Source organism: Oncorhynchus gorbuscha, linkage group LG01, assembly GCF_021184085.1.
Source record: "Oncorhynchus gorbuscha isolate QuinsamMale2020 ecotype Even-year linkage group LG01, OgorEven_v1.0, whole genome shotgun sequence".
Lineage (NCBI taxonomy): Eukaryota > Metazoa > Chordata > Actinopteri > Salmoniformes > Salmonidae > Oncorhynchus > Oncorhynchus gorbuscha.
In genome coordinates, this window is record NC_060173.1 from 50,639,028 (window position 1) to 50,652,523 (window position 13,496).

General features: G+C 45.5%; 2 protein-coding genes across 5 annotated transcripts in view; one reads left to right on the forward strand and one right to left on the reverse strand.

Moving 5' to 3' along the window:
• Window positions 1-6,618, forward strand: part of LOC124039219 (MOB kinase activator 2-like) — a 112,887-nt gene extending 106,269 nt beyond the window's left edge. For all 4 annotated transcript variants that reach the window (XM_046355146.1, XM_046355132.1, XM_046355138.1 and 1 more), the window contains exons 4-5: window positions 4,389-4,513; window positions 4,804-6,618. In XM_046355146.1, the coding sequence (XP_046211102.1) occupies window positions 4,389-4,513; window positions 4,804-5,117 (439 nt within the window). In that variant the 3' untranslated portion in view covers window positions 5,118-6,618. The remainder of the gene's footprint in view (window positions 1-4,388; window positions 4,514-4,803) is intronic.
• Window positions 6,619-6,679: 61 nt separating this feature from the next.
• LOC124039211 (ATP-sensitive inward rectifier potassium channel 11-like) lies at window positions 6,680-9,108 on the reverse strand. The gene has a single exon (XM_046355119.1). It carries the CDS (start codon window positions 8,670-8,672, stop codon window positions 7,506-7,508), a length of 1,167 nt encoding a protein of 388 aa, XP_046211075.1. The 5' UTR covers window positions 8,673-9,108; the 3' UTR covers window positions 6,680-7,505.
• Between the last annotated feature and the right edge of the window lie 4,388 nt (window positions 9,109-13,496).

A 13,496-nucleotide genomic window follows, 5' to 3' on the forward strand; every position in this document is an offset into this window, starting at 1 on the left:
TAAACTAGAGGGGCCTGTCTAGCTAATAGTTCTGGTCTCTCTCAGAAAATCCAGTTGAATATGTAGGACTTTCCATGGGCGCCATGACATGAGTCCTCACTATACCATACATACATCCCCTGGTGGCTTTAGCTCAGAAGTCACCAAACAGAGTCTTAAATTTAAATTTAAAAAATCACCTACAGCCGTAGCTGTTCATAAAGGAATGCCTTTACTCTGTACAAAGACCTATCTACAGCTACAGTTTGTCTATCCCCCCCCCATACAAAGACAGAGTCTACACCTACAGTAGTCGGAGTCAAAGACCGTCATAACATGGAGGTCTATTCATCCCTGTCTAAGAGAGGGGAGGAGGTTGACTAAGTATTCACCCAACGAGTTGGCCCTGTCAGGGCGGGGTGCTGTTTTCATGTGTGGAGCCCTTGTCTTTGGAAAGAGGCCCTCCTCGCCTGTGTGTACTTACGGCTGGAAAAACCAGATCCCCCACATTTAGGCTAAACCACACTACAAATGTGTGTTTGCACGCATGCGGGCACACACACACACACACGGTGAAAAATGAAAGTGGTAGAGAGAAAGCAAACAATGGAGAAGCCGTTGAGGAATGACAGGCCTGTGACAGATTTGTTGTCAGGTAGCTTCGTCGAGAACGGGGAAGCCTGGGGAAGTTCATGGCAGAAGAAAATAGCCAAATAGGGGTGGAGACCCGGTGTAATTCAGTGATGCCTTGCAACACGTCAAACCAATCAAATGTTTTGCTTTGGCAGAACTCCCAATGGTGCTCACTAGATTAGTGTTGTAATTGTAGGTGCAACAGTGCGTGAGGATGGCTGAGAAATAGCCCCCACAAAAAATATTAACTTTTTTGTTTTTATGTCGATTTTTGTGTACACAGACTTGATTAGGTCTATAATCCTAACTGTTAAATCGTCCATATGCAGTGCACCGTCTTGTTCCCCCCCCCATCAATGTACACACAACAGCCCATAATGGCAAAGCAAAAACGTTTTTTAGAAATGTTTGCAAACTGAAATATCAAACTTACATTACTATTCAGACCCTTTCCTCAGTAATTTGTTGAGTCATCTTTAGCAACGATTACAGCTTTGACTCTTCATGGGTATGATGCTACAAGCTTGGAACACCTGTATTTGGGGGAGCTTCTCCCATTCTTCTTTGCAGATCCTCTCAGGCTCTGACAGGTTGGATGGGGAGCGTCGCTGCACAGGCGTTTTGATCGGGTTCAAGTCTGGGCTCGGAGTGGGCCACTCAAGGACATTCAGAGACTTGTCCCAAAGCCACTCCTGTGTTGTCATGGCTGTGTGCTTGGGGTTATTGTCCTGTTGGAAGGTGAACCTTCGCACCCCAGTCTGAGGTCCAGAGCACTCAGGACCTGTTTTCATCAAGGATCTCTCTGTACTTTGCTCTGTTCATCTTTCCCTCGATCCTGACTAGTCTCCCTGCCGCTGAAAAACATCGCCCCAGTATGATGCTGTTCTCCCATCTCCACAGAGGAACACTGGAGCTCTGTCAGTGACCATCAGGTTCTTGGCCACCTCCCTGACCAACGCCCTTTTCCCTCAATTGCTCAGTTTTGCCTGGCAGCCAGCTCTAGTAAGATCATTGGTGGTTCCAAACTTATTCAATTTAAGAGTGATGGAGGCCACTGTGTTCTTGGGGACCTTGAATGCTGCAGAAATGTTTTGGTACCCTTCCCCAGATCTGTGCCTCGACACAATCCTGTCCCGGAGCTCTATGGACAATTACTTCGACCTCATGGCTTGGTTTTTGCTCTGACATGCACTGTTAACTATGGGACCTTATATAGACATGTGTGTGCCTTTCCAAATCATGTCCAATCAATTGAATTTACCACAGGTGGACTCCAATCAAATTGTGGAAACATCAAGGTTATCAATGGAAACAGGATGCTCAATTTTGAGTCTCATAACAACGGGTCTGAATAGTTATGGAAAAAATGTTTTTATTTCGAACAACCTGTGTTCGCTTTGTCATTATAGGGTATTGTGTGTAGATTTATTCTAAAATGGATTACTTTTATCATAAGTCTGTAGTGTAACAATGTGGGAAAAGTTAAAGGGTCTGAATACTTTTCGAATGCACTGTATATGGAAAAATACATGTTTTAAAATGTCGACTGATTGATTGGTCGAAAAAACAATATATATATATTTTTTTCCAGGGGACAGCCCTAAATATTCCAATACGCAAACCCCATAAACCCGAATTCTCCCAGTGTTTCTAAGGAGGATTGTAGTAGGCTGTAACAGCTGTGGAGACGTGCAGCCCGTCAGTCTAATGGTGTGCCACAGTAGCGGCACCCCGCCCTTTTCCTGCCTCCCTGGCTGGCACTCACCCACCCCACAACACAAAGTCAGTCAATTCCCCCTACCCCAGGCACTGTAAAATGTGCTATTTTAGGAGAAAAACTTTCCATGCGCTATGGGAACAGGCCCACTTGATAGTCTTATGCCCATTTTATGTGGGTGGGTGAATGGGTGTGTTGGTGTGTGGGTGTTTTTTTTCCTTGTGGGCTGATGACGTCTGTCTTTTTTGGCATGTTTGCCAGTCTTTGTAAAGTTGTCTGTATATGGTGCGTGTTTAGTGGTGTACTCTCCTCAGTGTGGGGCCTGGCCTGGAGCTTGTCTTGTGGTCAGTAGGGCCCTCCTGCAGGGTCAGTTATCTGAACGCTCTACATTCCTCAGGATCTGTAACGTCTGCCCCACTGCCCGCCAGACCGAGACCACGCTATGCTGCTATTGTTAACACAACCGTCCCCGTTTGGAGAGTTGGTTGAACCTTTCACCCCCCCCAAAAAGGACGCCTTTTCAATGTCTTGTGCTTATGGGATTCTGCTCGTTCACTCACCTCTACTGCTACAGCTTCTTGCTTTGGGTTTCAGTCAAACCCTTTTTCGTTCCCATGCTATTTGCCTTGTTTGTAGCTTGACCTCTGTAAATCCCACAGACCATGCCATCTCTGCTCTATGGCTCATTTGGAGCCTGCGCGGGATCCGTAACCCCTCTAGTTTTGACAGCCTATCAGCTAATGGCTATACTACTGTAGAGCTCTGTTTTCCCTGTTGCTTTAGCCGCGCTAGCTTTGTCCTTGCTCACTCCTAGATGGGCCTTCCCTGTGAGTTCTCTTCTTTGTGGCGCCTGGTCATGCCGATGTGTTGTGCGGTATCTGACCCCTCTTAGCTCGCGTAGCCGACTAGCTCCAGCGCCGGTACAGTATACCCAGGTTGCGTGTGTCCATGGTAGCCATGCTATCTTTTTGTTTGGTGACTTCACCGACTTGCAATTTGACCTTGCTAACACATGACGGGCGGGGTGTCAGTGTCGCGTTACTCCGAGACTGCAGGGAATTCGTCCCGATCTGGAAAGGAAACGGGCAGGGGGGTTCGTTAAGACCACTGGAATGGAAATATGCAAACATGTCTATGTTAGAAGGTGGTGGAGTTGGCTGCTTCCTCACTGGGCTGGAGGTCTGTCTGGCAGGTCTATACACACACACACACACACACACACACACACACACACACACACACACACACACACACACACACACACACACACACACACACACACACACACACACACACACACACACACACACACACACACACACACACACACACACACACACACACACACACACACACACACACAGTTCAGTCATTCAACACGTTGGGTGAAAGGTCCCGAACAGTCACACCCTATCCCCTTTAATAATTCCACCTCCTGAATCCAAGTTTTTAACAGGGGGAGGGGACCGATATGATCAAACTTTATCAATGTAGGAGCAACAGTCATTTTTCATACTTTGATCTGGTTTCATCCGAATGTCATCCAATTTCATGAAAAACATTATTTTTTTGACTGTCCACGGTCCTGTTTGGAGATGAGGAAATGCTGTGAAATGTGTAGGCTTTCACATAGGGGTTTGTGTGTTCATCATCTTTCAGCATGATGATGTGAATTGATTCAGCCGTTTTTAGTTTCTGGAAAAGCACACCATGCAGTGTAAGGAAGCTGCCTCGCCTGGTGCACATTCTTTAACCGAGATGATTCACAGTATGATATAAATATATATATAAATAAATGTAGTGATTTGAACCTATCGGGTTGTTCCTTTTCAAGATCAGATGACTTGTCAGCGATAACATACTAGGTGAAGTAATAATAGCCTGAATCTCGTACATTTCAAAGCACACATGTTTATTTCCTGGGGCCACCCATACGGAGAATGTTTGCACGCATGTCAGTAAGTCGCTGTGGATAAAAGCGGCTGCTAAAGGGCTATTATTATTATTTATATGGAGGTAATGGAGTAGAAAAATGACCAACTGTCTTGTTTGTGTCCAGAATATACTACTGGTATGACGAGAGGGGGAAGAAGACAAAGTGCACTGCACCTCAGTACGTCGACTTCGTCATGAGTCTGGTGCAGAAGCTGGTCACAGACGACGACATCTTTCCTACGAAATACGGTGAGTTTAAGCTCTGGTCCACGCCCGCAGCGCCACGCGGTGGTCAGTCTGCAGCACTGCAGCCTCTCCCTGGTTCTCTGACATCAAACTGAAGCTGGACTTTGAACTGTGCAACTGCTGCCCTCTACTGTCTTCAATTAAGTAACGTGTTGAATGTTTGTTTTTTTGGCACTTCATAGCTGTCTTGGCAATGTGATAATAGCTTCTTTTTTTTTTTTACATCAGAATGGTAATGCTAGCACCAAATTATTTCTAAACTTGCTCTCCTCTCCTCTTGTCTCTCCGTGCAGGCAAGGAGTTCCCCAACGCGTTTGAGTCTTTGGTAAAGAAGATCTGCCGGTATCTGTTCCACGTCCTGGCTCACCTCTTCTGGGCGCACTTTAAGGAGACAGTCGCTCTGGATCTACAGGGCCACTTGAACACTCTGTACGCACATTTCATTGTTTTCATAAGGGAATTCAACCTGGTCGACCCCAAGGAGACCTGTATCATGGACGACCTGTCCGAAATCCTCTGCGCTCCCGCACCCCCAGCACCGGCCGCCCCTTCCTCCCCCACCTCGGCCCCTTCTCCCTCCTCACACAACCATGTGACGGAGAGATGAGCAGGGGTCGCCGCACGAAGCAGCCCCGGGAAGGAGGTGGTAGATGATAAAGATAGAGGAGAGATGTGGAAACAGAATGCCTGGCCCCTTCCTAGGCCTCTGGCTTCAGTACCTGGAGACCTTCCACTACCCTTATATTTCGCTATGACGCCAGCCAGCCGGAAGGATCCAGGGGGGGGGGGAGGGTTTTTTGGGGGGGTAGGGGGGGGGTGTTGTCATGCCAACAGGAATTGGTGTCGTCGGCATGTTCCTCCCAGGGGCAAATCCCTCCCATCTGCTCTACAATTTAACCTAGGAACAAACTGTGTGTAATGTTTTATTTGATTTTTATTATATTTTTTATTTTATTTTTCTCATTTGAGGACAGTATGTCTGTTTTTGCCCTTTCCTCCCTCTGTCCTCTGCCTAAAGTATAGTTCAGGACGGTGGCTCTGCTTTGCTTGAACATACTATTTGTACAGTGTTGTTATTGTGTGGAGGAAAGGCGACTCTTATTATTGCGTTGGCTCTTTGCTCCCCCTTAGTGGTGGGAGGATTGAAGGGGAACGGTCACTACGCTGGCCTATAGGGAGCCGCCATGTAACTGCCTGGTGGGCAATACTAGCCAATCACTGTTTGGGTTGTTAATCTTGGGCTGATTCAAGTGCTTCCCTACTCAGGACCTGAGAGAACACAAGTCACTGCTGCCAGAGAGAAGTATTCTATTTTTCTCATTCTCTCTGTCCACAAAACTTCTCTCAGTCCCTTAAATATTAGTTGTCATTCTGGTATTACTCTAGTCAGGTCATCGCCTGATGTACCTCTCTTTAACAGCTCCATCCCAGTGGCCACCCATAGAGGGCAGTATAGACAGGGTGGCACTGCCACACAAGCAGGGACATAGAGAAGACTGTATATTAGATATTTAATCTGACCGGACATGTTACAACAAGACAAACGGGTTCCCATTATTTGAGTACAGGGGAAAGTGGAGACCTCTTCCCCAGGGAACAGAGCTGTTTGCTGTGGGTACGGTACAGCGGCAGCAGCACAGGAGAAGGACAAAGACATTGGTTATGTCTGCACCCCCAAAGAGAAGGGAGGAGAGAGGATACGTGTGGGGTTGGTCCGTTTGCTGTTCTGTATTGTGGAACAAGCCCCACAGTCTCTTGACCCCCCCCCAGCCCCTTTTGGTTTATATTTTCCCTTTCAAATGTACTTTTTTTATTTGTATTATTATCAAAGATGAAACTAGTTCATGAAAAATAATGGCATCCTTACACATGTATAGACAAATGCACAGTCTGCTTCAACTTCACTGTACAGAGAGTGGCAAGCTGAATCCGTCAGACATAGCCTCTGTATCAAGGAGGATTTGGGTTTATAGTTTATTTATATATATATTTTTTTTGCAGGGTGGTTCAGTTCTGGCTTTAATTTTTATGTATTTTAATTAACTAAGTTAAAAGCAATTTAATATTTTAAACTCTGCGGATAATAATCGAATAAAAGACAAATGCCGCTCGGTCTCATGTTGTCTTCTGTCAACGTGATGATGATGACTAAGTAGATGTGTGGCATAGTAACTTCACAAGGAAAACAGGTCACTTTTCAAGGAAGTTCTCCTCTGCATATCATCCACGCAAACACACACATACTGTACAGTACATGTCAACAGGCATTCCTTTATTTCCATGTCAAGCTTTGCATAAGACAATATGTTTTTACCATACAAGAGCATCATTATGTAGATCAGCGCTGGTCAAGTCCTCGAAGGGCTACAGTGTCTGCTATTGTTTTCATGCAGGGTCAGATGAAAAGCCTGCAAGGAGCCCAGTTGTCCGGGAGGAGTGTTGGGCACCAGTCTAATACACACACACACGCTGGCCTGTGCCTTCAAACTGGATAATTGCATAGCTTTGTATAATGTTACACATCTATCCAACTGCGTTTCATAATTCATATGTTTTCATTGAGCACCCTGAGTATAAGGTATTTGATACGTGCATGTTCTGGGTTTGATAGAACGGCAGGATGTTTAGGCCCCTAAAATCACCTAACGCTTTCAGGTAATATAGTACATTTAACATTGCAGTATGTAGGGGCACATGGCTACCATGCTTAATCCTGGTCCTGACTTAATACTACAGGGTGTGCAGGGTTTTGTTCTAGCCCAACACTGGATTCATTTAAACATATAGTCCTTGGTTGAAGGTGTGTGCTGGGCTAGAACATGCATGCACACCTTTTGGGTCCCAGAGCCCAGAATCAGAACATCATTGGACATAATAAACAGCATTTCTGTAACATTACAAAAATATCCATGAAAATGATGCTGGTAATAAAAATCTCAATTTCATATACAAAATGCATTGGCACTATCCACTCCTTTTGATTAAAGTTGTATGTTTAGGCTAGTGGGCTGATGGTGCTTTGACGCTTGATGCGCAGTGAGAGTTGCCGCCTTCTCACCGACGGCCGAGGGGTGGAGTGCTCGTGCAGCTTAAACCTGGCGATGCCTCCGTCCTCATCCAGTTTCTTGGCACTGCAGCTGGGTGTCGGTACTCTAATCGCGTTACCGAATTTGGAGTAGTCTACCGCGTACGTGCCCTCTTCCTCGGTTATAGTGGGCACAAAGCGCTGCCCCCACAGTATCTCCTCGGACAGGTAGGATGTCCGGGCCTGGGTGGTTATCCCCGTGGTCTCCACCACCCCCTCCAGCACCACTATCACCTCGATGTCATTCTTTTGTAAGTCCGCTGGTGACAGCTCATAGAGCGGGCTGTCTTTGTTGATAATGTGACATATGATAAGAGGGGCCACCAGGAAAATACCGTTGGTCCCCACGGGGTTGTCCATGTGAATGTCTATCTGGTCCAGAGGGACCACCTCGCCCTCCGGAGTGGTGCTACGCCTTACCACCTGCATCCGCACGGTGGCGCTGATTATCATGCTCTTCCTCAGGTCCCCTAAACGGATCATAAAGCAGAGCCTGTTATTTCGGATGGAAATGACAGCGTGCTTGCTGAAGATCAGCGTCTCGGCGCGCCGGTTCGCCTGGGCGGTCTTCATAAATATACACCCCAGCATGATGGCGTTAATCAGCAAGCCCACGATGTTCTGAATGATGAGGACCACTATGGCGGACAAGCATTCCTCTGTCACCATGCGTCCACCGAATCCGATGGTCACCTGCACCTCTATGGAGAAAAGGAAAGCGGAGGAGAAGGAGTGGATGTCCGTTACGCAAGGGACAAAGTCGTCACCTTTTTGATCCAGGTCGCCGTGTGCAAAGGCAATGAGCCACCACGCCATCGCAAACAGCAGCCAGCTGCATAGAAACGACATGGTGAAAATTATAAGTGTGTGAAGCCATTTTAGATCCACTAAAGTGGTGAAAACATCCTGTAGGAACCGTCCTTGTTCGCGAATGTTCGTGTGGGCCACATTACAAGTTCCATTTTTGGCAACGAACCGAGCCTTCCGCGCTTTCCCCTTGAATTTAGGCTGCTGGACATCCTCAGCCAAGCGGGTCAGCAAGTAGTCGTCAGGGACCAGTCCTTTTCGGGACAACATAGTGATCCCATAGCCTACTATTCACCGCGGGACCACTTGCCAATGATTAAGCAGATTAGCTACCTCCTCTTGATTAAAATCTATAGGCTAATTTCCTGTTCTCATGTGCGTCCCCTAAACAGAAGGCGACCGCCCGTGACAGTTCTCATCCCGAATGATCGCAGCTGCCAGAGGAAGAGTGTTGCTCTGTCATCTAGTTTCTAAAAGTATGTGAGCTCTTCACATTGCCCCGTTCCAGATCAGGCAGGCGCACCACCATAGCCGCCCAGGTCCCATGAGAAGATTCTGCATTCAGCTGCCGCTGTCAGTCACGCAACAGCAACTCGATAGTAGCCAACCGTCCCAATTGACGCACTGGTATGACGCGCATGTCCCGCGATTAATGTTGATTCCTACCGATAAAATGGTAGATAACCCGCAACAGCAGTGGTGATAAAACTACCCCCGGTCCATCGTTTGGACGAGGCAGGCAGGTTTAGGAGACGAGAGCTCGAGTTGGGAAGGCGTTTAGGCATAACAACCCGTTCTTTCTTTACACATTACACCATCTGTAGGCTAATATGAGACATTATCTCCATGCCTGGATTATGCTGGTGGCATTTCCCTCTAGGGATAATTTAATTTAGTTCAATTGTTTATTAACTCCAATAGTTTATTTCTGGAACGTTGTTACATGGCGTCAATTCAGAAAGAGTGGCAAATCATATAAACTGGGTCAGTTTAATCCTGACGCGTTTATTTATTGGTCTGACGACACGAAGTCAAAACTATTGTTACTAAATAAACCCGTGCAGATTGGTGTGACATCACAGCGGGGGGCAGAGCAAGCTTCAAACAGGAAGCTTTTTAGTTGTCCTGCTTTACCAACCATGGCTTCCTAAAAAAAACATGGAGTAGCTACAGTGGGACAGTCTTATAGGCTTTTCCAATGGAGGAAAGAGATCCAGTTTACATTAGGGAACCCTATCGCAAGGGGTCTGGTTTTTGTAGTACTACACTAAACAAAGCTAAAGCTTATCTTGACTTGGAAGAGTTCCAGTGTTGTGTTGGAAAGTCATAGCCAGCTAGCTAACATAGCATCTGTTTGTGCAGGGGTTTTCAGTAGGCTAAACTAGCTAGCTGCATTTGTTAGCTAAGTAAGTAAAACTGAAAGTTTAAAAAACAATAATGACAATTTCTCTCTTGCTTCTCCATTTTGGAAGAAATTAATTTGTTCAAAACTGTTCCAACTACTGTCTTTCTCTCTCTTTGAGTCAGCTCACCACATTGTATGCACTGCAGTGCTTGCTAGCTGTAGTTTATGCTTTCAGTACTAGATTCATTCTCTGAACCTTTGATTGGGTGGAGAACATGTCAGTCATGCTGCAAGAGCTCTGATAGGACGTCTTCTGGAAGTTGTCATAATTCATGTGTAAGTCTATGGAAGGGGGTGAGAACCATGAGCCTTCTAGGTTTGTATTGTAGTCCCATGTACCCAGAGGAGGACGGAAGCTAGCTGTCCTCCGGCTACACCATGGTGCTACCCTACAGAGTGCTGTTGAGATTGCTGTAAACCTTCTTTGCAAAATAGTGTGTTTTAATCAATAATTTGGTGACATGATTATATTTAGTATAGTTTTATCTAAAAATGATAACTGGATTCATTAGTCCGGAAAACACGTTTCCACTGATCCAGAGTCCAATGGTGGCAAGCTTTACATCATTCCAGCTGACGCTTGGCATTGCGCATGGTGATCTTAGGCTTGTATGCACCAGCTCGGCCATGGAAACACATTTTATGAAGCTCCTGACGAACAGTTATTGTGCTGACGTTGCTTCCAGAGGCAGTTTGGAACTCGGTCGTGAGCAATGTAACCGAGGAAGGACGATTTTTACGTGCTACACGCTCAGCACAATTCAGCCCCGTTCTGTGAGCTTGGGTGGCCTACCACATTGTGGCTGAGCTGTTTTTGCTTCTAGACGTTTCCACTTCATAATAACAGCACCTAAAGTTGACTGGGGCAGCTCTAGCAGGGCAGAAATTTCAAGAGCTGACTTAATGGAAAGGTGGCATCCTATGACGGTGCCATGTTGAAAGTCACTGAGCTCTTCAGTAAGGCCATTCTACTGCCAATTTTGCTCTATGGAGATCGCATGGCTGTGTGCTAGATTTTATACACCTGTCAGCGACGGGTGTGGCTGAAATAGCTGAATCCACTAATTTGAAGGAACTAATCCACTAATTTGACTTTTGTGTATATATAGTATACCTTTAAAAAAGGAAAGTAGGAGCATGGATCAGAAAACCAGTCAGTATCTGGTGTGACCACCACTTGCTTCATGCAGACCAACAAATCTCCTTTGCATAAAGTTGAACAGGCTGTTGATTGTGGCCTCTTCAATGGCTGTGCAAAGTTGCTGGATATTGGCGAGAACTGGAACACGCTGGTGTATACGTCGATCCAGAGCATCCCAAACATGCTCAATGGGTAACATGCCTGGTGAGTATGCAGTCCACGGAACAACTGGGACATTTTCAGCTTCCAGGAATTGTGTACAGATCCTTGAGACACGGGGCTGTGCATTGTCATTCTGAAACATGAGGTGATTGCGGCAGAGGAATGGCACGACAATGGGCCTCAGGATCTTGTCACAGCATCTCTGTGCATTCAAATTACCATAGATAAAATGCAATTGTGTTCGTTGTCCATAACTTATGCCTACACATATCATAACACCACCGCCACCATGGGGCACTCTGTTCACAATGTTGACATCAGCAAACCGCTCACCCACATGACATCCTACACGCTTGTCTGCAATCTGCCCGGTACAGTTGAAACTGGGATTCATCTGTGAAGACTACACTTCTCAAGCAGGCCAGTGGCCATCAAAGGTGAGCATTTGCCCACTGCAGTCGGTTACGACACCAAACTGCATTCAGGTCAAGACCCTGGTGAGGACGAAGAGCACACAGATGAGCTTCTTTGAGACGGTTTCTGACAGTAGGTGCAGAAAAACTTCGGTTTTGCAAACTCACGGTTTCATCAGCTGTCAGAAATTGACATTCAATTTTCTGACAACAGCTCTAGTAGACGTTCCTGCAGTCAGCATGCCAATTTTACACTCCCTTAAAACTAGCATTTTTGTATTTTGTGACAAAACTGCACATTTTAGAAGGGCCTTTTATTGTCACCAGCACAAGGTGCACCTGCGTAATGATCGTGCCGTTTAATCAGCTTCTTGGTATGCCACAACTGTCAGGTGGATGGATTATCTTGGCAAATGATAAATTCTCACTGACAGGGATGTAAACACATGTGTGCACAACATTTGAGAGAAATAAGCTATTGTGCATATGGAACATTTCTGGGATATTTTATTTCAACTCATGAAACATGGGACCAACACTTAACATGTTACGTTTATATTTATGTTCAGTATATATATATATATATATATATATACACACACAGTACCAGTCGAAAGTTTGGACACCTACTCATTCAAGGGATTTTGTTTATTTTTACTATTTTCTACATTGTAGAATAATCATGAAGACATCAATGTTAAACAAATCAGTTTAAAAAGTAGCCACCCTTTGCTTTGATAACTGATTTGCACACTTGGCATTCTCTCAACCAGCTTCACCTGGAATACTTTTCCAACAGTCTTGAAGGTGTTCCAACATATGCTGAGCACTTGTTGGCTGCCTTTTCCTTCACTCTGCGGTCCAACTCATCCCAAACCATCTCAATTGGGTTGAGGTCGGGTGATTGTGGAGGCCAGGTCGTCTGATGCAGCACTCCATCACTCTCCTTCTTGGTCAAATAGTTCTTACATAGCCTGGAGGTGTGTTGGGTCATTGTCCTTTTGAAAAACAAATGATAGTCCCACTCAGCGCAAACCAGATGGGATGGCATATCGCTGCAGAATGCTGTGGTAGCCATTGCTGTTGGCATTCTAAATAAATCACTGACAGTGTCACCAGCAAAGCAACCCAACAACATCACACCTTCTCCGCCATGCTTCACGGTGGGAACAACACATAGGAGATCATTCGTTCACCTGCTCTGCGTCTCACAAAGACACGGCAGTTGGAACCAAAAATCTCAAATTTGGACTCTTCAGACCAAAGAACAGATTTCCACCAGTCTAATGTCCATTGCTCGTGTTTCTTAGCCCAAGCAAGTCTCTTCTTATTATTGGTGTCCTTTCATAGTGGTTTCTTTGCAACAATTCGACCACGAAGGCCTGATTCACGCAGTCTCCTCTGAACAGTAGATGTTGAGATGTGTCTGTTACTTGAACTATGTGAAGCATTTATTTGGGCCGCAATTTCTGAGGCTGGTAACACTAATGAACTTATCCTCTGCAGCAGAGGTAACTCTGGGTCTTCCTTTCCTGTGGTGGTCCTCATGAGAGCCAGTTTCATCATAGCACTTGGTGGTTTTTGCAACTGCACATGAAGAAACTTTCTAAGTTCTTGAAATGTTCCACATTGACTGACCTTCATGTCTAAAAGTAATGATGGACTGTAATTTCTCTTTGCTTATTTTAATTGTTCTTGTCATAATATGGACTTAGTCCTATTTGTTAAAAGACCATCTTCTGTATACCAACCCTACCTTGTCACAACACAACTGATTGGCTCAAATGCATTAAGAAAGGAAATTCCCAAATTAACTTTTAGCAAGGCACTCCTGTTATTTGAAATGCATTCCAGGTGACTACCTCATGAAGCTGGTTGAGAGAATGCCAGTGTGCAAAGTGTGCAAATATGTCATCAAGGCAAAGGGTGGCTACTTTGAACAATCTCAAATATAAAATATATTTTGATTTGTT

Coding starts and splice junctions, on each gene's coding strand:
- LOC124039211 (XM_046355119.1), bottom strand. CDS start 8,672: ATGTTGTCCCGAAAAGGACTGGTCCCTGACGACTACTTGCTGACCCGC.